Here is a 25,350-nt window from a genome sequence, read left to right as displayed (position 1 = left end):
TTAGAAGAGCTTCAAAGGCAGTGAAGGCATCTTTGATGTTGCTGATGTGGAAGAAATTTGCAAAGCAAAGGCTGCCTAGTGACACAGCCTGTTCTTCTAAAACACTGATACTTTGGGGAAATAATAATAATAATAATCATTGCATTTGATATAGCGCTTTTCACGTCTTCTAGACGTCTCAAAGCGCTTCACAGAATATACTGTAAAGTGAATTGACTGTATATTTGTGGGCGAAACGCAGCAGCCAATTGCGCACAGCAGTGTCCCACAAACAGTCGTGGATTGAGTGACCAAATCGTTATTGTTTTTTTTCTTGAGGCATTATTATCAGGCGTGTAGAGTAAGGAACCCTGCCAGGAATCGAACCCAGGTCTCTCGCTTGCAAGGCTAGCGCTCTAACCACTGAGCTACAGGACTCCACAGTCCTGGTTACATCTAACTCATTTGAATATCTTGTCAAATGATTTCTCGCCTACTCTTTTCACTGCCCTGCTACCTAATGCAGAGCCCAGTCAATAGAAATCAGTAAGGAAAGTGTCACAGAAATACATGTTTGAAAAAAAATCACATTAAACCTAATTCTATTTAGGTTATGAAATAGTGGATGAAAATTTTTTTTGTCAGCCAAGTGTCTGACACATGTGGAAACCCATCACCATGCTCAAGAGTATCCAAATCAAGCTGAAATGTCCGTGCATCCCACCTACACATGAAAATCCCAGAGATAGATTGTTGGACTGGAATGCGCACTCTCTCCCTGGAGGGACACGTCTGTTTACCTAACTCTAGAAAATATTAGGCACAGGTTGGCAAGAGCTAAGCCTTGGCGACCCCAAAGAGTCCATTGGGCTATTGCTGGAGTCTAACTAGTGAAACTAATAGTGAAAATTAGGCTATTAAAACATTTGTGACAAGAACAGGCAGATTTCACTACCATGTAGTAGGTGATTGTTCACGTACCACTTCAAACCAGTCTCCTTGTACTGTGAAGTTGGGATTCTTCTTGTAACTCTGGATGACACACGATTTGACTCCTTTCCCTGCGCACTCTATAAACACTTGAGGCCGGTCGACGGTGAGGAGCTGCACTCGTTTGAGCTCGCGGAGACCCCAAAATAAGATCTGCAAGAATCACAACACAAGATAAACACGTGCCCTGCTGGGTGGATTCCTGGTTGAGATCAGGAGATCAATCTAACATATTAGCTCTGATTTTAGGGTTATGCCTCCTTGTGATGGATTCCTACACCAAGAGGAAGCATCATCACCTCTCTAACTTTCAATCCTTTTCTTTATTTTAAATTCATCATTGAAAACATCCCTTAATTTCTTCTGGTCTCAGGAATATTGTGTGACAACAGTAGCACTGACAAGAGGAGCTCGGTAATGCTAAAGTCACAGACTGGGCATGAATGAAGGTTGAATCCCTGCTCTTTGGTTCTCAATCAGTGCTGCATCAGATGGGGGAGATGCTGATTGAACCGGCTGCACTACGTGTAATAAAGCGTAGCTATAATGTTCAAGAGGAAATTGAATAGATTTTTGATGGTGAAGAGGATTGGAGGAGTAACGTGAGATATGAAGAGGTGGGCCTGTAATTGATCCTGCAGATCTCTTTGTACCCTGCAGGAGGAACGAAACCTAAAGGGGAGTGTCAGACTAGGAGGGTGTTTGGCATCTCAGCAGGTGACAGGTGCACTGAGAATAGAGGCAGTGAGCCTACCTGGCCTTATGGTACCAAAGGGTCTAGACCAGGCATCTTGAAGATGAGGGATAATTTACAAGAAACAAACTTACATATATAGTATAAATAAACCAGAGTAAATATAATCAAACTAAAAGACTTCTTCTGAGATGGCTGTGATTGCTGGCTCTGTTCCATACGTTACCTCCACTTTATATTTGCTCAGTATAGGACGGATGCTGGCTGGCACTGGGAACAGCTGGTTTTCATCAGGATCATCAAACGGAGGAAGATGTTCAACTCCTGTTGCGGGAATCTGAAAGCAGACAATAAATAATAATAATCCTTGCATTTGATATAGCGCCTTTCATGGTGGGAGGATATCTCAAAGCGCTTCACAGGGTATACTGTAAAGTGTAGTAACTGTATTTTTTTGTCGGCGAACAATCATACACAATTACAACAAAAGATTCATAGATTCTTATTTTCAGCAAACCCACTCCCTCCCCTGTGTGTGTTTCTGTGTGGATCTGTACTCATCCATTAAATTGCTTTGGCAAATTAAATCTGGTCATCTTTACTTGCTGTGCGCAATTGGCTGCCGTATTACGCCCCCAAAAAGTACAGTCACTCCATTTTACAGAATATTCTGTGAAGCACCTTGTGACGTCTCAAATATGTGATAAGGCACTATATCAAATACAAGGATTATTATTACTTCAGTGAGGACGTAATACTATGATGCTTCTGCACAATTTGCACTGCCCCTCCCCCCACCCCTTGCCCCCATTTATTGCTGATTCTAAAAACAAATAATACCTGTAATTGATATAGCACCTTTCATGCAAGGAGGACATCTCAAAGTGCTTCACAGGATATGAAGTATGATGTACAGTGTAGTGACTGTGTATTTTGTAGGCAAAATTCTGCTACTAGGTTGGTTTCCCAAAGCATGCAAAATATTATAAGTTGAGTACAGAGTTTAACTGAAGGGATTGGAACAACTTTATGAGACAAAATAAAACTTGACCCAAGTACTTCCATACCTGCAGAAGTTCAAACGCTGCAAGGAGCTCCCCACCAGGTACACTACCACAGTAAATAGGATAGTATTGAAGCATAGGTGGAGCATACTTATGATCAGCCAGCTTCACTACAGGAACAGCCACAGTGCTGCCAATATACTCTGCTTTACCCTAGAATAGAGATCGTAACAGTGAAGGCACATTTTTTCCAAGACACCTCATTAAAACACAAGTGTGAGCGGTGTTAGCCTAACAGTGTGAAATGCACATTGTAAAGCATTGAAGGAGACAGATTGCTTGCTAAAAATAGAGTGCAAGCTTAACTCAGCCAGTATCCTTTAAATCAGCATTCAGATGCTGCCACTCAGCTGTTAAAATTGTACAATGCTTTCGCTTGGCCTTGATCAAAGACTTCTTTTCAAAGCTCCCACTGAAAAGAGCATTGTGCAAAAACCAGGGGATATTCAGACCTAAAACCAGTCGATAATTATAGGCTGAAATTCCGCCATTTCATAACCGATTTATGACAGATTTGATCTGAAATTCTCACATCTAATCTGTTATGAATTGTAGCTTAGTTTCACTATCATTTGGAGTAAGGGGATAAAAAGTTATAACATAGGAAATACATCATTCAGTGCATTGAGTCTGTTTTGGTGTTATATTGTTTCATGGCAGCTCTTTATGAGGTGAAAGTTTGTTTATCAGGTGGATGTTTTAACATATCTTTGGTCAGTTTCCAATCATCGACTGAAAATTGCAGTGATTCTTAACGGATCCTAAAGCATGTTGAATCTACTAAGAAACATTGCAATTTTCATTTCGTAAAGATAGGTAACAAAATAGCAGAATAGACTCAATGGATTGAACCTATCCCCATTCTTACATTCCTAGAACATTTCCTTACAATAATAAATTGGTCATTTTCAATCTACGATTGTTGTGGGACATTGCTGTGCGCAATTGGCTGCCGCGTTCGCCCACAAATATATATATATATTATATTTTATTATTATTATTATTATATATATAATAATAATCATTGCATTTGATATAGCGCTTTTCACGTCGGGAGGACGTCCCAAAGCGCTTCACAGAACACACTGTAAAGTGAATTGACTGTATATTTGTGGGTGAACGCAGCAGCCAATTGCGCACAGCAATGTCCCACAAACAGTCGTAGATTGAAAATGACCAATTTATTATTGTTTTGTTTTGGAGGGATTATTATTAGGCTCTGTGTGGAGTAAGGAAACTTGCCCAAGGTTTCGCCCTGCCGGGAATTGAACTCAGGTCTCCCGCTTGCAAAGCGAGTGCTCAAACCACTGAGCTACAGGACTCCACACATTATACTTAGAAATGACAACAAATTCATGATTCTTTTGAGGATGCTTTTAAATTGTGTATACTATATCTCTCTTTACTCAGCGGGTAATCAACAGCTGGAACAGATTGGTTGGACCAGGATATTGGACTCATTTAAAAAATAGCTGGATGTGGTGATGGGAGGACAGTAGGGTGGATGCTCTAGATGAAATTGGATGTACCGAAGGGCCTTCTTCATCCAGACCAATCCTGTAATCTTTGATCTCAGTGTACTTTGCTTCTGTTTATCTGGCACATTATTGGGTACTTGTGAATACTGACACTTGTGAGTTTTGCTGGCCCATATAGATGTGTTGGCTGTAAAGACTTATGTATGTATTGGCATATTTAACAATCAATAATCGGTGATGCTGGATATCAGTGCCACATTACCACAATCCTAGGCTCAGAAACCTGGTAATCTCATCCAGGTCAGAAAAGATAGATACAAAAAGCCAGATCCCTCTATTTGGAGTGAGTTGGCATGTCAGTGAGCTAGTCTTGCCAGACAGCTCTATCTCGCACCTCTTACAGTCTGGATTTAGCCTGGCAATGGCACCGGCACCGCATGCCTGGCAGCAGACCACTTGCCTAAACTCTGAGTGGATGAATGGTACATGGTGGGGGAAGAAAAGGTATTTAAAGAGCAAGGACCAACAAATGATAATATCCTGAAATTTACCAAGTGCTTGATATATTCTATTCTCTGAACTTGTTGGGCCATCTAGGTATCTGACACGTGAGGATACTCATCACTATGTGGAGTGGAGTCCTGTAGCTCAGTGGTTAGAGCACTCGCTTTGCAAGCGAGAGACCTGAGTTCAATTCCAGGCAGGTCAGGGCGAAACCTTGGGCAAGTTTCCTTACTCCACACGCCTAATAATAATCCCTCCAAAACCAAAAACAATAATAAATTGGGTCATTTTCAATCTACGACTGTTTGTGGGACATTGCTGTGTGCAATTGGCTGCCGCGTTCGCCCACATATATACAGTCAATTCACTTTACAGTGTGTTCTGTGAAGGGCTTTGGGACGTCCTCCCGACGTGAAAAGCGCTATATCAAATGCAAGGATTATTATTATTATTATTATTACTATGCTTAAGAGTATCCAAACCAAACTGAGATTTCCACATATGTATACCATCTACACATGGGAATGTACCTGTGTTTGGAATGGAATGCACACTCTCTCCCTGGAGGGATGCACTCCACATACCTAATTCCAGACAATATTAAGCACAAGTTGGCCAAGGCTTGGGGACCCAGAGTGTGCTTGGGGCTACTCCTGGAGTATAACCAGCTAAAGCTTGCCAATGAAAGCATTGTCTGGCAAGTTATCTTACTGCTGATCCAGCTGAGGTCATCCTACCTGTTTAACTTGCAGAGTTAACAGTAGCTGAGTGGGAAGAGTCCCTGTCCTCAGTGACTAGTCTGCACTTCCACATCCTATCAATGAGCCAGGCTGGCGGTGCTGTCATCAGCAATGCCCTGGAATACTGCCACCTGCTTAGCTCAGGAACTGGACTACTGAGACTGCCACAGAGGGCTGCTTTGATACCGACATTCTGTTGCCAGGTACGTCACCTTAGAGCTATGTCAGCTTACGCTCCCAGTGTCTCCATGTAAAACACAGGCAAAGACCATTGATTTGAACTCACCACAGCATCTTCATCATACACTTCAATGACAATAAGTGGAGGAGCCTCACTAATCTCATTTGCGTCACCATGAAGGGTGATGTTATTGAACAGTAACATCTGGTTCCAGGTCGGAGATAAAGTCTGATCGATAACCTGTCAATAAAGGCGGAAGGAAGCATAATGACATTTTCTCTGACTTTACCAATCAACTCTTCCCTAAACAAATAAATTAACCAAAGTTTGGAAGAGGAAAGGAAGATCATAACATCCTGTCATTTGTATGCTTAAAAAAGAGATTCAAATGTTCTCTCTTTCCTTGCACTGTTAAACTTCTCACTCATTCTTTTCTCACCTCTCACAATCTGAGTTAACCCAATACCCGTGAAATGGCACTTGAGTTCTGCATCCCCCAAGTCCAATGGTGGCTGAAGTTGGGGAGGGGGATGAGAGGATCACATCAATGGACTAGAAAGTAATAAACTAACTTATGCTGGTTGTTACATCTCACAGTTTTTTGCTTTACAAAGACATAGCAAAAATTCCCAATTAATTTTAAAGTTAAACCGAATGTGAGTTATTTATCAGACAGTAGCACTGACCATTGCGCTCCAGAGTTCTGGCAAAAAAAAAATTCTCATACAGTATATTCTCATTGCTGAGTTACTATTTACCTTAGTAGTCTGGCAGTGTGAAACGAACGTCACTCTGGCAAATGGATCTGAAAGGCCACTGCTATCAGCAGCCAGAAGCCCTCTGGCCTGATACATGTGGGATCTCAGCTGAAACATCTGTTGATCTGTTCAATAGTAAAAAGATAAGAACATTACTGATCAAAACTGTTTGAGTCCTCATCAGAAACAGGAGTCCTTTGGACTATAATCAGCGATAAGCAATTCTGGCAAAAGAGAGGGTGTCAGCATCTGAAGCCTTTTTAAGGCTGATGGAGAAAATAGTTATGTGCAATCACTTCACATGATATTTATTTCTACTGTTATAATAATAATCTTTGTGTTTGATAGGACACCTATCATGTCATCATATCTCAAATTGCTTCCCAGAAACTTTCAGTGAAGTATAGTGACTGTGTATTTCCAGGTGAATACAATAGACAGCAATGTGCAAATAGCAATGTCCTGAAGTGAATGACCAAAATTTATCTCAAGGATTGTTCGTTAGAACACTACAAGAAACTCCTTTCAAATAGTGTCCATGGATCTTTAACATTCACCCAGGATATTGGTTTAACATCTCATCTAAAGTTGGCACCTCCAACAATATCACAACTTGCCTTTATATGGTGCCCTTCAAGCCTTGGATAACTTCTTAAAGTCCTTTACAAAGATGGGGTTGGTTGCCAAGCAGGAGAGGGGTAGGGAGAAAAGGGGAGGGGAACATAAATGTGGTTGAAGAGGTAGATTTCTAGGTAAGATTTAAATTCAGAGATGGAGTGATGTGGAGTAGTAGAGAGAGTTCCAAAGGTTAGGGGCATAGAATGTGAAAGCTTGGCCATTGACGGTAGGTTGGAGAGGTGGGTGATAAGCCGCAAGCCTAAGTTAGCCAATTTGAGGGAGCGAGAAAATAAATGGAATAAGATATGATCAGAGAGATATGGCGGTACTAGGGAGTAAAGGGATCTATAGGTGAGCATGAGGATCTTATAACCGATCCACTGGGAGACAAGGAAACAATAGAGCGTGGTTGGCCTGGGTGATGGTGATGCAGAGTTTGGTGTGGGTGTGATCCTTCTGCACTACATTGCAGCATCCGCCTGGACTATGAGCTCAACGTCCTTGATTTGGAGCTTGAGTCTACAAATATCTTACTCAGAGGCAAAAGTGCTACCAACTGAGACCTAATTACAAGCTTCTCTGCTGAAGTTTCCCACATTCAGAATTACTCTGTTCTCTTGTTGCTGTCAGGCATTTTAATAGATATTTGATTGATTGCCTCAGTTTTCCATTGGGACATAACTCAGGCTTGATTGAGGAGGGGACATGAAGGACACAGCTGGCGATGTGAAGCTACCAGTGTACAAGCAGCAAGGCCACATTACACTTCTTACGAGTTTGAGATATGTCTTTATAAAATACGGTCGCTTACAAAATGCAGCAACACGAATTTGCCACAAAGTATAGATCCAGGGCTGCTTGATTGACAGTCAGGTAAAGAAGCAGAGTAAAATAACACGTGGGCGCTAGCGCGGGGAAAAACCCTCGTATTTGCATCATACGGTGGGTGGAGCCACACGCCTATATAAAGCAACACTTGGCACTCCTCGTGGTCACTATCTAATGGTCGTCATCCACTACATACTGACGTGTACAGGACTACTGTACAGTCAGGGTTGTTTTTCATATTTCTTTACTTATGTAATATTGTGCTGCCAGTTGTTATAGTTATGTGTGATTGTTATATTTGATCCCATTTTTGCATATCTCCCATTGTTGTGGTTCCTCATATGCAAAGTAGCCTAGGGTTGCTAGATTTTAATAAAGAGCTGTTGTTTCTACCGAATGTATCCTCGAGTCTCTGCAGTATTCTAGATAAGAAAAGGAGTAAACACTTCGGAGAGTACTTGTCAACATCGCAGGTCTACCAGTGCGAGCAGACTCCGATTAGACATTCCAGTTACTGGACATTGGGGTTAACTGGGAATACTTGTATGTGTGTGACTCTGACTTGGTTGAGTCACCTTTGAAATAGACTCACATTGACAGGGTTAGAACAGAAGCAGAGGCCACTTAGTACGAAAGCCTTAATAAAATTTGCACATACCTCAAGGGGTGAGAACCGTCGCAATATAAATGTAAATTGTTTTGTCCTTCAATTGCTTCATGCACGAGCCACGAGAGGTTTGTCTCTTACCTTATTTAGTGTATTATGTCATTCCAAACAGTAATAGCTTTTATTATTAGAGGGTGTGAGTTGCAATTCAGAAATGTCTGTACATTTGATAGGCAGCTCACCTTTGTAAAGAATGCTGATCGGTGGAGCAATCTGGTGCCCAGTACTCGTCATTGGAATTTCTGGCTCATAACTAATTGGCAAGTTTTGCAAGATGTTCTGAGCATGTCTGGTCAAACCCAACCACAAGTAAACATCCACCTTTGCTTGTACTGTCCACCCCATTACACGCTTTCCAGGTACCTTAAAATAAACATATAGGACAGGTGAGCTTCGGAGAAAAGTTCCTGTCCCATTAACTAAAAAGAAGCGTCACAGGAAAGGAATAAGCATTTTCCCCTCATTTTTATTCAGAAATGTATCACATTAATGACACTAATGCAGAACTACATGAGCTGGAGAAAGGGAAAGCGAACTGGGTAGGGCAATGGGTTTACGCACAAACATTTCATATGGGATTCAGGTAAAAGTTGTAAGTCTCCCACCCCCGCACGCCCGCACCAAGACTAAGTTGATGAAAGGTTTCTCTGTCTGCCAGCCACATTGTGAGATTAAATAATGTCAAACCGATTCTCAGAGGACAGCATCAAATTGGCTGAACTTCAGCACAAATTGGCACATTATCCAGAGAGTCACAAGGATGGTTAATGAGCACTATTTTTTGACAGTATGGAGTAAGACCTGCCAGCAATAATATAGGTTGGTACATTAAAGAAATAGCTAGAAAAATGTCCTTCCTTTCTGGCTTGACAAGACTTTATGCAGCCATCTAAGTGGGGTGGTGGGGAGGGAGGAGGGGGATCATTGGAAGCAAGTTTCCAAGCATTTTTTTATATCTGTCAGTGAAAGAAAATGGCCAATTTGAATATCAGAACTTCGGTTTGATGTTTTGCCAGCTGCCAAAACAGTAGCATAATCAAAATGATGAACTGGTTCCAGGCAACTAATCATGTAATTTGATGAGAACCTAGTCCTTGCTCAAGGGTGCTGATGTTAATTCTAGTGCCATAAAGAGATATGGGAAAGAGCAGATAATTGGAATTGAAAGCATTTAAAACAGTTAGAACAGACACGATGGGCCGACGGGCCTTCTTCTATGCTGTAACTTTCTATAACAACAACTTGTATATATTGTATAAATATAGTTTTATAGAACTCTATTGTCTTATAGAGTGATTTACATAGATATAATAGACAACAAATGTATTTCCATCTCTGAAATCAGGATTTCAGCCCAGTTTGATGTGATAAAGTCTCTTCTCTTTCCTTTCCTAATACACTCAGGCAACATGAATATAAGCAGAGTGGATGCAATTCCGAATGGACACAAGAACAGGTAGCAAACTGTCCATAATTCCACATTAAATTCCTAATCTGTTATTACTTCTTGATTATGAGATATTGTCTATTTTCTTACAAAATCCTCTCATTAAATTCCACCAAGGCAAGCCTGTCTTATGGTGCAAGAAACATTAGATTCCTTAATAAGTACTCTGCATCACGAATACGGACTCCTTATAGTAATCGTAAGTGCATCCCACTTCCCCTCTACTTCTTGATCTACTTCTTTAGCAGATTTCCACGTGTTAGGAAAATGCACTTGAGTTACTGGTAGAAGTGCCAACCTAGGGCTTAGAATCCATGTTAGGGATTCCCACTCCCATCAGTAACGTCTCCAGATTAGCCTCCAATGCAAGGTTTGAAAGATTTCTGTAACCCAAAGGATCATTCTATTGAGTATTACTTTAAGAAATAAAGTCTTAATTTTCCCGCAGTCCTTTCCTTTCTCGTCGTCCACCACAGAGTACAGGATATCTTTAGCTGGCAACCGTGCATATGCCATTCTCTTGTTGCTGCTAAGCATCCAAATGAATATGTCTGGGATGGTGTGCTGTGGCTGAAAAAATAGAAAGTACACAAAACATCAGCTGATATTTAACGCATTTAACTTATGGATCAATATAGAATTTCATCTCTTTTTATGAAGGGTACAAAGATGTGGATTAGTAACTGCTAAAGGATAGGCAGGAGAGGGTAGGTAAAAACAAGGTATTGCGCTGAGACCCCTCCTGTTCCTTGTATACATTAATGGCTTAGATTCAGTGACGCATTCAATGCCAGGTAGGGGGTATGGGAAAAAGCAAGTAAATGGGATGGAAAGGATTGCTCTTTAAAGATACGATGGGCCAAATGGCCTTTTTCTGTGCTTTAACTTTCTATAGTTCTAGTTAAAATCTCAGATGATGTAAAGCTTTGGGGGAAGTGGGAGGTGGAGGGGGTGGAATTAGAGGAAGCAGCCAAGATCATGCAAGGTATCCACTTGTGCTGATCATTTGCCCAGAACTGTAGTGTTGGGTCCAGTTCTGATTACTGTGGTCTGAGAGGCTGCTCAGATTTGTAGCAGTACAGAGCATATCAACCACGCTCATCCCCAGTGTCACAAATATGATATTGTCTCTGTCAAAGTTCTCTGCATTAGTCTAGGGCTCCTCACACTGTCACACGGCTCACACGACCAACACTGTAAAAACCCAGTGAAGAAATATAAAAGCAGGTGAATTCAGCCTTATAACTACCCGACCCACATCCAAGTGAACAGCTGAGGTTTTTGCTCCAGGGCTTATGACACAGAAGAGACAAAATAATAATTATGGGTTCAGAAAAAAATTAATCCCTTTCACATGCCACATTAGTATTTCAATGAACTGGATTTTTCTGTTCTTCTGTACAGCATACCTCATCAATGAGGAATTGCAGCTTTTGGATGTAGCCATTAATCTCACGCAGCCTCTCTGTCACTGTCATTTTCTTCTTCTCCTGGACAAGTGTCTTGGCTTCATTGGACATTAATTCCTAACACACAGAAAGTTGTCAAACACTTTTTTAAGCAGCAGCAACTTTCATCCATGACAGTAAAATAATCATCCTTGCATTTGATATAGCGCTTTTCAGGTCAGGATGACATCTAAAAGCACTTCACAGGATTTATTGAAGAGTAAAGTTAGTGTAAACTGACTGTATAGTTTTTTAGGCAAACGCAGCAGCCAAATTCAAGTCCTGTTTAAAGTGTCATTGTTCAAAAGTGGAATAACATAGGTCAGGAAATGATTCAGAAACACAGACTGTCACAGTAAAAGAGTGATACATTTAAGTCTTGTTTACCTGTCCCTGATGTCTGAATATGGGTGGCCTTTTGTCACTTAAACCTTTTAACAACATTAAAATGTTACACCATCTCCTTCTGTTGACAAGATGGAAGCCATCCTCTCGGCTCCTGCCACGTCTTCTCACCCGAGACTCTAGAACTCTCTACCTCAATCCCTTCGCCTTCTGCCATAACGTAACAACTTATCAAATTGTACATGAAGACCTTCCTTTTTATCCGTGCCTTTGGTCACCTCCCCTCTGGCTTGGCATCAAGCTCCACTATTGTTAAGCGCTTCAAGATGCTGGCCCATGTGAAGGCTGCTAGATCAATGCATCTTTCTTTGTTATTGTTGTTGATATCTTACCAGTTCTAGTCTGCAGGTACTGAGACGCTTCTTGTCAAGGGTCGTCCGATTAGTCTCCTTCAATTTCTTCCTAGCAAACATGCCAAAAATTCTAAAACAAGAACAGTTGTTGTCATTTTAATCAGAAAAGCCAGAGCATCCTTTACTTTAGTCACTGAGTTTACACAGGATAACTGAAGGTTGGCAATCAAATTCCAAGGCACTCACTTCACTCCTCTACATTGCCATCATAAGTCATCATAACATCATTATATTGTCCATAAATCTTGTGCAGTTTACAAGTATCAAAAGTACCCTGGTTAAATTATGGTTTTAAATCAGCTGCACATTATGTATTAACCTGAACCAAAGCAAGAGCCTGCAGAGGTAAACGGTCCTACCATTGGCCTCAATATCCCATGGTTGGAAGTGATCCACCAAGGAACGCCTGCTCTAGAAAACTATTCAGTTCACCTTTTCCCCCATACTGAGAAATTGAAGGGATGTTCTGACCGAGGATTAAAAGGGGCTCAGCTGTGATACCCTCCACTGTGAATAGCAGGAGAGCACCACACGGCAATTGCCAAAAATAGTAATCTTTATTTTACTTGTTTATAATGGGATTTCCTCCCAAAAGGTGATTGACTTGTAACATACTTCAGTTTGCGTATTGTCCTAATTATCAGTTTGGTGATTCAGTGACTAGAGGGCATCAATTATAAGATTTAAGATAAAATAGGAGGTTGGGAGAAATCTTTTCACGCAGAGTTGTTACGTTATGGAATGCGCTGCCGGGAGCAGTAGTTTAGGCAAAATCTATATTAGCTTTTAAAAGGGAACAAAATAAATAATTAAAATGGAGTAACTACAGGGGTATGGGTAAAATAAATAACTAAAATGGAGTAACTACAGGCGTATGGGTAAAAGGGCAGGTAAATGGAACTGAAAAGTTGCTCTTAAAAGAGCCAGTACAGATACGATGGGCCAATTGGCATTTTCTGTGCTGTAAATTTCTATGTTTCTAAAGTTCACCTTAATCTGTGATACTGTATTTGAAAATAATGATTCAAAACACCAATTGCAAGTTCCATGAAGGGATATAAACCTGTTTAATTTGGGATTTTCAAAAACGCTTACTGCAATTTCCAAACTACAAAAAAAGGTCAGAGAACAACCAACTTAGTGCTTTTTTTTGCACTTTGAGACATTTTGGAAATGACAATTTAGGGGTTGGCTCATGTCACAAATTAAACTCCATAATGTAGAAACAGCCAGAGCCACTTACACAGATCTTCTCTGAGTAAAACACCAACCTGAATTCCATTTCCAGCTGTGTATCAAGCTATAGCCTCTTCAAATAACAGGTTTTATACATTTTCTCACAGTGATTTCTTTTTCTGTTAGACAGATTTACATGGTTTTGGGATACCATGGCAAATCAGTACATCAAATCTGTTATGATCTCTTGCAAATTTACCCCTTGTATTATCTCTGTGATGATTACCATGTTTCTTGTGCTGTTTCAGTATTTTACCTGCATCGGCCTATAAATTCCTTCAGGACATCCTTTATCTTCTCCTGTATATTGGGATTTGATAGTTTAATGTATTCTTTGATCTCTTCCAATCCTTCTTCCTGAATCATAAAAAGCCAAGTTTAAAAAGAACTTAAGAATAAATCAAACTCTTAAGACAACATATTTCCTCTCCTGATTGGTGTTAGACACACTGTGCCTGATTGGAATCCTAAGCATTTAGCCATCAATCTGAATTTGGTTTGCTTTGCACACTGAACTGCTGCTTTAATGCTCCATGTTTTCTAAACATACTATAAATTACCCATCCACACAGAAGGTAATTGACAAATTGAACAGATAATCAGGAAGGAAATTAAGGCCATGATGCTGGGCTCATTTAAGAAAGAAAACAATTGAACAATTTAGGTGGGTGAAAAAAAGGCACATACAAGACTCAATCAAAGAATAAATAAATAGTTTGTATTTAACTGTACTGGGGACAGGCAGCAGGTACAACAATTTCAAACTTGGAAGAGTTAAATGATACAGCAGAATTATGGGAAAAAAGCTGGGTTGCCCATTCCAGAGGATAGACTTGCATTGATGGGGTGCTAGACCAGACTGACTGAGGTACAGTGATGTGTTGTAAAGAATTTCTTGTCAAAGTTTTGCTTTGCATAAGGCATCTTCAGCTTGAAATATAAAACTGCATGAGAAAATGCAACTTTAGTTTGTGTTACAATTTGTGCAATATTTGAATTCCCCAAATTCAACAAGTTTATTCAGAGTCCAAAACTATACATATTGAGTAGATCAGGGTTTGATCATTTGGTCTGTGCTGGGTTAGCAGAATGCAGCCAAAGCAGCAATTGCAGTGCTAAAATTAGCTTCAATGCCCAGGTTAGGGAGAGGGGAAATCAGCCAAGGTCCCTGTTTAGATATCCAGATTCACCTCCCCCTATAGAGATCTACATCAGTAGTCTTTGGATGATTGGGGATGGTGGAGGGCGGGGGGGGAAGGAGAGTGATCGAAAGTACAGTTGAAGAGGAGGGTCTTGAGATGGGTCTTGAAGGAGGCAAGCGAGGAGGAGACAGAGGGACTGCGCGATGGAGCTCCAGAAGTTGGAGGCAGAGTGTCAGAAGGCCTGCCCGCCGATGTGGAGGTCGTGGAGGTGGAGATGGGGAAGGCAGAGCGGGGTATGGCATGGATGTGGGGTAAAAAGGATAATTGAGGGTCAAACAAGACACCAAGGTTCTGCACTGGCTTAGTAAGGTGGAGTGTGCAACCATGGATGGTGATGCTGTCAGCGCCTGAGGTGTCTAGGCGCTGACGGGAGCCAATCAGGAGAGCCTCAGTTTTGCTGACATTCAACTGAAAAAAGTTAGCTCTCATTCAGGATGATGTCTGACAGATATTCTGTCAGGACAGCAGTGGTCCTGGAGTCAAGGGTGGAGGCAGAGAGGTAGAGTTGGGTGTCATCCCCATACATGTGGAAGCTGATCCCATGTCTGCGATGATGTCACCAGGAGGGAGAATATAGATGTTCAAGAGGAGGGGACCAAGGACAGAGCCCTGAGGAACGCCACATGAGATGGTGCGGGGGCTAGAGGAAAACACATTTGTTGAGAAACCGTTTGTGGAGATGAAGTGGAGGAAGTGTGAGAGATGCGATCTGAACCATTCAAGGTCAGAACTGTGAAGGTTGAGGTGAGAGGAGAGGCGGTGGAGGAGGATAGAGTGGTCAACGGTGTTGAAGGCAGCAGAGAGGTCAAGGAGGACGTGGTGGCAGAGGCAGTCCTGGTCGCAGATGGACAAAATGTCATATATCATTTTGACCAGGGCTGTAGGCGGCACAAAAACCTGATTGGAGGGGTTTGGGAAGGGAGTGGCAGGAGAGGAAGGAGCGAAGCTGGGAAGCAACAACTCGTTCCAGGACCTTGGAGAGGAAAGGGAGGTTGGAGATGGGGCAGTAGCTTGAGAGCAGGAATGGATTCTAGGAGGGCATTTTAAGGATAGGAGTGATTAGATTAAATGTAAAGTAATGAAACTAACAAGTCTCTCGGCAATTTTGTCCAGGAAGTTGGAGCAGTGCAACCTGAAGATTTGGTCCTCCCATTGGCTCGTGACATAAATGCAAGGTTTCTTGTTATTATACGACAAGTAGTAGTAATTTCTATAAGAAAAGTAGAGACTTAATCAGAATCGGTCTATAACAATAATAATAATCCTTGCAATTTGATATAGCAGCATGTCATCGTGTCATCGAGACATCTCAAAGTACATCATAGGATATATTGTCGGTAAACATACACACTATACACATGAACACTAACTTACTGACTTACTTGCTTGCCAACAGTTTTAGNAAAAAAACAGAAAGCTCCATTGGCTTTGGACCCTAAACAACAGTGAGTTTCTCGAGCGCTAGACCAGTGCAAATACAGTAGAATTGCTGTTAGTATTAAATTTATTTTGTGGCCAATTTGCTCTATTCGTACTGAAAGAAACAGTGTGCTCCTGCGCAACTCCTGCACGAGAGCATAGAAACAGTTATTAAAGACAGGTGGCTGTATGTTGGGGTGCACTCTTGATACAGGTACTTAGCCACAACCTAGATGAATGCAACTTTCCCAAATAAAGTCTATGGAATTTCACTAAATCATATCATTGATAATTAAATAGACAATTCAGCAAAATAGAAAGTCAGAAAGGACTCAAACTGTCATTTGGTGCTCAGGAAATGACAAGCGCTTCGAGATACCATCCGGCATGAAGGGTTCTATATAAATGTAAGTTGTTGTTTGGAGTCTGGCAGCGCTCGGAATCGCTGTTAGCGAATCCTGTAATTTAACTTCTATACAAGGACTTTGTGAGAGGAATTCTCCAATTGATGCTATTCTAGAAAAGATGATAGTGGGAACAGAAGGACATTTAAATCAAAACATAATTGTTCTTTCACATGGGTGCTTGGTGCATTAGACTTTCTCTTTATTTGCCACTGATACTGAGAAACAAACATTTTCAGCACTTAAGCCATTTGGCCCATTGTCCATGTTACTTTTACCTATTTATCTAAATAACCATTTTTCATGAATCCCATTTTCAATTATATATAATGTGTTCCTGATACACAGCCCACACCTGATGTATATTCAGTTTGCCAATTGCTTTTCTGACTTTTTTTTTATTTATTTATTTATTAACTTCTACACTTATATAAATATATATATAAAATATTATACTATATATAAACAAATCTTAATATATTCTTCTATATTATATAACACTGAAATTTATGATGCATTTCTTTACTTCATGGAAGTACAATAGAATGATTATTTTCAAGCACTCGCACCTGTTGCCTTCGGTTATCAATGGTTTCCTAGGTGTGGTGGTGGACTTGCAGGGAAGAACATTGCTTGCATCGTCCGATTCACTGGCATTCAGTAGAGCTACATTTTCTCTATTGTTACCTTCTCCCGGTCTTCGTCTGGTTAGAGTTGCCTGAGAGCCTCTATCAAGGTAGTTACCATAATTCCCTGTAAAAATCGAAGATGCCTGGTTTATTTGCCTGGTTTATTCTCACCTCTGAGTCAGAAAGTTGTCAGTTCATGTTTTATGCAAGGATCTTTGAACTCACAGCCAAGACTGACCCTCCAATAGACTTTGTATTGTTGGAGGTGCTGTCCTTTGGATGAGACATTAAATTGAAGTCCCATCTTAGACCTAGCTAACACGGGGTGAAATTTCAAGTCTCCTGTCAATGCAACAAATTATGAAACAAAAGAGGGCTGCTTACCTACAGTAACCTCAAAGCTGATTGGTCTGTCCCCAATTTTTCTGTCAATCATTGTTGCCTCAAAAAATGCACCAAAGAGAAGAAAATCCTGCATTTCTTCATCATCAACCTGAAAAGAAATGCACTGATCAATCATTACAGTCATTCAGGTGAAGCATTTTGAGAGGTTTTCCTTCATGAAAAGTGTTACATATCTGAACGTTGTTGTAACTCGAGAGTTCCCTGCAATACTGGCTTTTGTTCCATTTGAGTGAGATCATCCATGTGCTCGCTTGGCTCAGGCTATTGGTAAAATCTGCCTTCCTTGGAGAATGATTGTGTCCTTCCTACTGGAGAACCACGCAACAGGATAGGTATCTTTGGAAGTAATAATTGAGCGGTGCACCTGCCCTTATTCGGCATCAATTATACATATGTGTCTCAGTCTGATTAGCATACTGTTGAGCGGGGATGGAAAACTTGCAGCCTGCATGAATATTCAATGCATGTGTAATGCAGCCTGCATGCAGCCCCGACCAGGTTATCAAAATGTGGCACGTGATGGGATAATTTATCACAATGCCAAAAATAATGATTCTAATCAATCTTTAATGATCTACTCATTTTGGATGTGAACCTTCCCACCTTCCCTGTTCCCACACCAACTCTAGCACATTAGTTCAGTCCATAGTTGGACAAGAACTGGCATTGGGGCAGGCCAATAGGTTGAAGTTTGGGGCAGTGGGTGAATTGAATCCACTCTCAACAAAGTGATTTGATCATTAAAGAATGTTTTGGGTTTCAATTTTTGGTGAGGCGATAGTTATCATAGTTTTCACCTTGTCGTGCCCTGTCAGATGCCATTTCAAACTCTCAACAGAAGGATATTATTATTAAAAGTCATTTAAGTTAAAATGTTATAAGGATTTATAAAGACTTACAACAAATGAGTTTTAAAAGTCACATGGTGTTTTCTAAGTTTTGTAAGTAAAATTGTTGCCTTTGAAGAGAAGTAGCTTGAAATAGCCCAGAACTGATGTTTGGCCCACCACCAATTTGGAGCACGATCCAAGGCTCTTACTATCAAATGTCAAAATCGTTAGCCTATCAGAAATATAATGTAAAAAGTTATTTCCCTCATAGCATCATTCTCTTCCTTGTTAAATTGTCATGCCCCTGCCCCAACCATGCTGACAGCCAACACTGGCCATTATTTTGTTACATAATTCAAATACAATTTTTCTTTATAAGCCGATAATGAAACCATCTCTCGTGTTAGTGCGTGATAATCTCCAACGTGAACATATCAGTAATGCCAAACAAACCCAAGAAGAAGGTTCCATGGATTCCACTTCGACTTCAGTCGAGTTTGTCTTGTCAGAAAGAGTGGAAGATTTGGATTCCTCAGGTGTGGGGGATGTTTTATTGTCTTTCCCAGATCTTTTACCACTCTTGGACTCCTTAGGGGCATTTTTCAACTCTTTCGCTATCTTTGAGTGTTTGGGTTCAGCTGCAGCTGCTGAAAGAATCTCCACTGTGATCTCAATCAGGAGACGCCCCCTGAATGACACTCCTTCTCCAAACCCTTCGTTGAGCTCCTGGTTATCATCCATCAGACTGTAGTTGCGGGTTGAACCATATAAATTGATCCATGCTGGTCCAAATGTTGGCAAAAATCCTTAAAGAGGAAAAAAGCTCGTTCATGGAGATTCTTTCTTTTCATATTCTATTTTGTGTATTTTACTTTTCTTCTTAAATTTGACATTCTTATTAATGATTCCTTTTTTAAAAAAATCTTTCCTCTATCTCCAAATAGGCTTCAGTTTGGAGATGGGCAGTATGGTAACATCTCCAAAATTATCTCCTTGGTCAACAATCAAGAGATACAGTCTGCTTGAACAGTACAGTAATGGACTTGTCCCCATTCGATTCACTAGATTGTCTTTCCTGAGACAATTCCAATGAAGCTTACCTTTCTCGACTGTTTCAAGCGAGAATGTTGATTGAGACACGATGGACAAAGTTCGTGGTGGTTTAGACTTAGAATGTTCCTTTCCTTATTTAACAAACATTTGTATAACAACCAGCAGATGGCGGCAGCCCTCTTCAGCTAGGTGTTTTTTTTCTTAACCAGGTCCTAGGGTCATTATTTTGTTTGACCCTCAGTTGAGCGCTTTGTATGATGTAAATTTAGGCTCTGAATTGGACACCAGATTTTCTTTGTTTAATAGTGCTTTCTCAGGGGTGATCTGTCAAGAAGGGGCACAGTTTGCTCTTTCCTTAGTTAATATTCTCCCACAATATATGCAGTCAATTCACTTTACAGTAAATTCTGTGAAGCGCTTTGAGATGTCTCAAAGACGTGATAAGGCGCTATATCAAATGCAAGGATTATCATTATTATTATGGCCAAGAAACAGCACTATTTTTGGCCCTCCTTGGCTGATTAGTGGTGAGAAAGCACTATTATTTTTGAACTATTATCAAACATTTCTTAAATAAGAAAAAAATCACCAGAATGTGTGTGCCATTTGTGATTCTAAGCTGGATCTCCTACAGGAGACTCTATTATTGTGTTGTAACCTTTAGGTTGAGGCTCATGTACAGTGAGGAGAGCTTATTCATCTTTAAACTTGCTGCAGCTGATCTGAAATGAATGGGTTGGTTGATGAGCAGAGACTGGGGGAACTGGGACTTTTTTTCATTGGAATAACAACAAGAACTTACACTTATATAGCGCCCTCTAAGCAGGGTAGTGTCTCAGAGCGCTTAACTAAAAAGGTTGAGGAGTGAGCTGTTAGAGGTGTGTAAAATGATGAGGGGATTTGATATAGTTAATAGGGAGAAGTCACTTCCATTGGTCAGTGAATCAATGACAAGATACCCTGGGACACTAATGTGCAGGTGTGTTGTTCTCTCTCTGCACATATGATGATACGAAGAAGATATTCAGAGATGAAAATCACTGCAATTACGACATTAAAAAATTATTAGATAAGGGTAATAGTGGAGGTAAGGGTGGAAATAGTAGAGGTAAGGGTGGAAATAGTGGAGGCTCTGGCCACAATCTTTCAATCCTCCTTGGACACTGGGGTGGTGCCAGAGAACTGGAGGGTTGCAAATGTTACTCCTCTGTCCAAAAAGGGGCAGAAGGATAAACCCAGGCACTACAGGCCAGTCAGGCTAACGTCAGTAGTGGGGAAACTTCTAGAGACTAAAATCCGGGACAAAATAAGTTTTCACTTAGAAAAATATGGGTTAACAAAGCACAGCCAACACAAATTTGTCAAAGGCAAATCATGTCTAGCAATAGAGTTTATAGATGAAGTAACAGAGAGGGTGGATGAAGGTAGTGCAGTTGATGGTGTGCCCAAGGGGTCGTTATCGGGACCACTGCTATTTTTGATCCATATAAATGACCTGGACTTGGGTATAGGGAGTACAATTTCCAGATGATACTAAGCCAGGAAAAGTAGAAAATGGTGAGGAGGATAGTAGTAGACTGCAAGAGGACATAGACAGACTGGTAAACTGGGCAGACACGTGGCAGATGAAGTTTAATGTGGAGAAATGCAAAGTGATGCATTTTGGGAGGAAGAATGAGAGACAATATAAGCTGATGGTACAATCTTAAAGTGGGTGAAGGAATAGAGAGACCTGGGGGTTCATATAAGTAAATCTTTGAAGGTGGCAGGACAGGTAGATAAAGCTGTTAAAAAAGCATATGGAATATTAGGCTTTATAAATAAGGGCATAAAATACAAAAGTCAGGAAGTTATGATGAACCTTTATAAAACACTGGTTCGGCCTCAGCTGGAGTACTGTGTTCAGTTCTGGGCACCACACTTTAGGAAGGATGTCAAGGCATTGGAGAGGGTGCAAAGGAGATTTGTCAGGATGGTACCAGGAATGAGGGACTTCAGTTACGAGGAGAGGCTAGAGAAGCTAGGATTATTCTCCTTGGAGCAGAGAAGGTTAAGAAGAGACTTAATAGAAGTTTTAAAAATTATGAGGGGATTCGTTAGGGTAAACAAGGAGAAACTATTTCCACTGGCGGGTGGATTGGTAACCCGAGGACACCGATTTAAAATAGTTGTTTAAAGAAACAGAGGGGAGGTCAGGAGGTTTTTTTCACACAGCGAGTTGTTCGGATCTAGAATGCATTGCCTGAAAAGGTGGTGGAAGCCGATTTAATAACAACTTTTAAGAGAGAAGTAGATAATTATTTGGGGAGGACAGTTTGCAGGGCTATGCGGGGAGAACAGGGAAGTGGGATTGATTTGGATGGCTCTTTTCAAAGAGCCATCCCAGACACGATGGGCCGAATGGTCTCCTTCTGTGCTGTATAATGCTATGATTCTATGAAGAGGGCATCGATTTAAAATAGGTTTTAAACAAGCAGATTGGGAGGTTATGAGAAGTTCTATTCATGCACACAGTTAATAAGATATAGAACGCCCTGTTAAGAACCTCATTTGAATCCATTTTAACTTTCAAAAGGGAACTAGACAGATTTCTAAAAAAAGGTCATACAGGGGTGTGGGCTGGATGGCTTTTTTCTATGATGTAAATTTCTATGGTTTCAAGTTCTCAATGCAGATGCTAGGTGCCCTCATGAAGGAAAGTACACCATTTCCCAACAAGGCAAATATCATCAATCATTTTGAAAATAACCCTTGCATTTGATATCGCCGCTTTCACATTAGGAGGGCATCTCAAAGCACTTCACAGGATTCATTGTGATGCATAGTGGCCACGTGCACGCAAACATAGCAGCCAATTTACCCACAGCAATGTCCCACAAACAGCAATGAAGTGAATGACCACTTTTATCTGGGAAATTGTTGAGCAGGACACTGGGAGAAATTCCTTTCTCATTTCGAATAGTGCCATGGGACCTTTAACATTCAGGCAGATGGTATCTTGGTTTGATGTCTCATCTGATGGACGGCATTTCCAAACAAAGCAGCACCCCCAGCACTGCATTGGATCATCAGCCTAAATTCTGAGGTGAGCAAACAATTCCCAAACACAATTTGTTTTGTTCCTGTTCGAAATATTTAATAACCAAGCCCTTTGTACATTCAATAAGTTTGCAAAGAGCACTTGCTTCTTATGTAAGTTTTTACAAAGCATTGAACTGTTAATTTCCTACCTTTATCTCCATCCTGTTCATTTGATATTTTCTTTAGGTCAATGTAATGCGTTCCTATGGCAACATCATTAACATTCCCTTCATCCCAGACCTGGAGCTTGACTCTCCGGCAGAGTGGTGGAAACATTTCTTTGAAGATAATCTGTTCATTCCACACGGGTTCAGCACAGCTTTTCTGCACAGATGTTCGCCCCTGAAGACAAGGACATAACCTAAGGGTTCATGTTTCATAATTTACCGGAATAACATTCTTAGATTTTATAATACACAAAAAACTCGACAAACAGCTTCTAAACCCTTCTGTAGGAAATGTATCAAGTATTTTTTTTCCACATTTCATTAATTGAGGTCGTTGCAATGATCGAGCCTTTATTATATTTTTTAGTAATTAATTTCTGATGCTCAATACACCACCTACACCCAGGAGTAAATTGCAGCTTTATAACAGAGACTAAGCCAAAATTTTAAGAGCAAGGTCACAGGTGAAAATATTGTTGATTAGATGTCGTAGTAAGACCAAAATGATGACTGTAAATAACATGGCTTTTCTAAGTTATAGAATTAATTTACATTGGGATCAACTTAGTGGCCCATTCAATATCCAGTGCGTTAAATAGATCCAGATAAACATGCTGAGCGTCACCACTGCCCTCCTCCCCCACCCATGTTATTCTTAACGGTGAAGCCCATGAAACTATGCATTGGACTCCCAGCTCTAGGATAGTGAGCTTACTGACTGCAGTGAGGCCATGTCCTGCTGTGTGAGTTGCTGATTTTCCACCAGTAAATCACTGGTGTCCTGCCAACCATCAGGCGTAAGCTCATCCCACAGACCCAGCTTCAGGGCTTTCACCATTGGGGAGGGTCATAACACACACACAAACCCACATACGTCCATTCAATGTACTCAGTATTGAATGGATTGCTAAATTAACCCCGATGTTAGCAATAGAGAGACATATATAGAGCTAAACAGCCAGAGAGGCCTGTGCATGACTCCATTCAAGTTGCGCCAAAATTATAACGTAAAGCTTTAATGATAATACCTGCTGTCCAGAAAAGGTGACAATAACATAGGGGTCCACAAGGTCTTTATTGTCCCCCATGAAGGCTTTGGTAACATTCGCCATGAGGCTGGAGTTCATCTTTGGAAGTCCCTGGGCTTGGTAAATCTTGACAAAAAACCTGGCCCAAGGTCTCTCTGTAGGAAATCCAACTGGAAGCAGCAAATTCCTGTCAGAACAAACATTGGACATCAGGATTTTTAAACAATTCTCCGTTAATCACTGTTAAAATTGAAATCGCTGTTTAGATTCTTCCAAGAAGTATTCAGTTTGTTGAAAAGATATAAATATATTCATTTTGACATGTTTGGGCGCTCTATGTTGTTTTCGTTTTAATGACATGCTGAAAAGCACCAATTTTTACCGATGCGCAGCTCACTATGAAAGCGCTCAGTGCTGCCATAGCAACAACAACTTGCATTTATATATTTCCCTTCATGCAAGATAGCATCTCAGAGTGCTGCAAATGTGAGCAAATAAGTGAGTCTTTGAAGCTGTACATACTATTTTTCTGGTTCTCTTTAATCTTTTCCAAAGCGAGAACAATAATGAAGCCATACTTTTCAATCTCTTCATCGACGGTTTCGTTGTTTTTCTGAGCAGGTCGGACATTGTCTCCTTTCCCAGCAACTGAAATATCACATTTCAGGTAACCTTTCACCCCAGTCCTGATATCACTGGGATCAGTCAGGGCTGCCCACTTGTCGCAGAATTGATGGCCTGGAGGCGAGAAGAGGTGAAATCGATTCAATCAGCAAGTGTACTTTGATTCATGTTACATTACAAATATTCGCTCTCAGACTGATGATGCTGTATCATTTACACTCATGACTTGGGATAAAATTGTAAATCAGACGTACTGTTGCCTGTACTGGTTGTGATCCAGCAATACAAGCGATGGGTCAGCACACAGAGGCTCTCTGAGCTGGCAAATTAAGATAGACCTCTCCAGGTCTGCAGAGAGAATACGTGACCCCAGTCATGGTTGTGGCTCTATTCGAGAAGAGCACCCTTTAAAACGGCCTTACATCTAGCCAAGTGGTAACCGAATGCCTAAAGGCCTTTCTCTATTCCTAATGTTCTTATGTTGTTATCTTTATTACCCTGGTGCTCCTTCTCCACCTACAATGCCCATAGCCACAGAGTTCTGAAATAGTCAATAGAGAAATATGACTGACGGTCAGAGGTATGTGGTTTCTCCAGCAGTAAATATCATTTGTTCTCAATGATATATAATGTGCTCAGCAAATAGTACTGCAGTCATTAAACCTAAGACTGTGACTGTCACTGGTCCAGGCTTTACAGCTATTCCATAAAGAATCACATTCGTCATATCTAGAGTTGAAAATAATATCATGAGTCAGGCTTTACACAAGAGCAAAACCCTGGAATGTTATCATTTGATCCAGAGTCCTAGTGAGATGGGAATGAGATGGGATGGATATGCTGGAGCTGTGGGAGGAACTATATTGATGTGCTGGCCACAGAAATTGAAAAGAGCTGATAAATACCTTAAAGGAAAATAAATGAAACATACAAATTGTACAACTCAGTCTAACGAAAGACTGATATTATCAAGCTGGGATTTTCTCCCTTCGACGAAGAACATTCATTCTTTAATATATCACTTACAAATACACAATCACTGTACTTTACAGTAAATCCTGTGAGGCACTTTGAAGCATTTTGATAATGCAAGAATTATAATTATTATTAACGTTTGA

At 40.7% G+C, this 25,350-nt stretch overlaps 1 protein-coding gene across 1 annotated transcript in view; it reads right to left on the bottom strand.

Moving 5' to 3' along the window:
- Positions 1-25,350, bottom strand: part of fer1l6 (fer-1 like family member 6) — a 65,774-nt gene that overhangs the window by 28,052 nt on the left and 12,372 nt on the right. The window contains exons 9-25 of the mRNA XM_042346997.1: positions 24,187-24,346; positions 23,609-23,795; positions 22,563-22,755; positions 18,733-19,085; positions 17,429-17,537; positions 16,985-17,168; positions 15,682-15,802; positions 13,647-13,747; positions 12,134-12,224; positions 11,358-11,474; positions 10,366-10,518; positions 8,684-8,864; positions 6,389-6,513; positions 5,736-5,870; positions 2,731-2,880; positions 1,890-2,000; positions 961-1,122 (exon numbers count right to left, since the gene is read on the bottom strand). Coding sequence (XP_042202931.1) covers positions 961-1,122; positions 1,890-2,000; positions 2,731-2,880; positions 5,736-5,870; positions 6,389-6,513; positions 8,684-8,864; positions 10,366-10,518; positions 11,358-11,474; positions 12,134-12,224; positions 13,647-13,747; positions 15,682-15,802; positions 16,985-17,168; positions 17,429-17,537; positions 18,733-19,085; positions 22,563-22,755; positions 23,609-23,795; positions 24,187-24,346 — 2,633 coding nt within the window. The remainder of the gene's footprint in view (positions 1-960; positions 1,123-1,889; positions 2,001-2,730; positions 2,881-5,735; positions 5,871-6,388; positions 6,514-8,683; positions 8,865-10,365; positions 10,519-11,357; positions 11,475-12,133; positions 12,225-13,646; positions 13,748-15,681; positions 15,803-16,984; positions 17,169-17,428; positions 17,538-18,732; positions 19,086-22,562; positions 22,756-23,608; positions 23,796-24,186; positions 24,347-25,350) is intronic.

Source organism: Callorhinchus milii, unplaced genomic scaffold (assembly GCF_018977255.1).
Source record: "Callorhinchus milii isolate IMCB2004 unplaced genomic scaffold, IMCB_Cmil_1.0 Scaffold2, whole genome shotgun sequence".
Lineage (NCBI taxonomy): Eukaryota > Metazoa > Chordata > Chondrichthyes > Chimaeriformes > Callorhinchidae > Callorhinchus > Callorhinchus milii.
The sequence above is the reverse complement of the archived record's forward strand: the minus strand, read 5'-3'. Positions and strand labels throughout refer to the sequence as shown.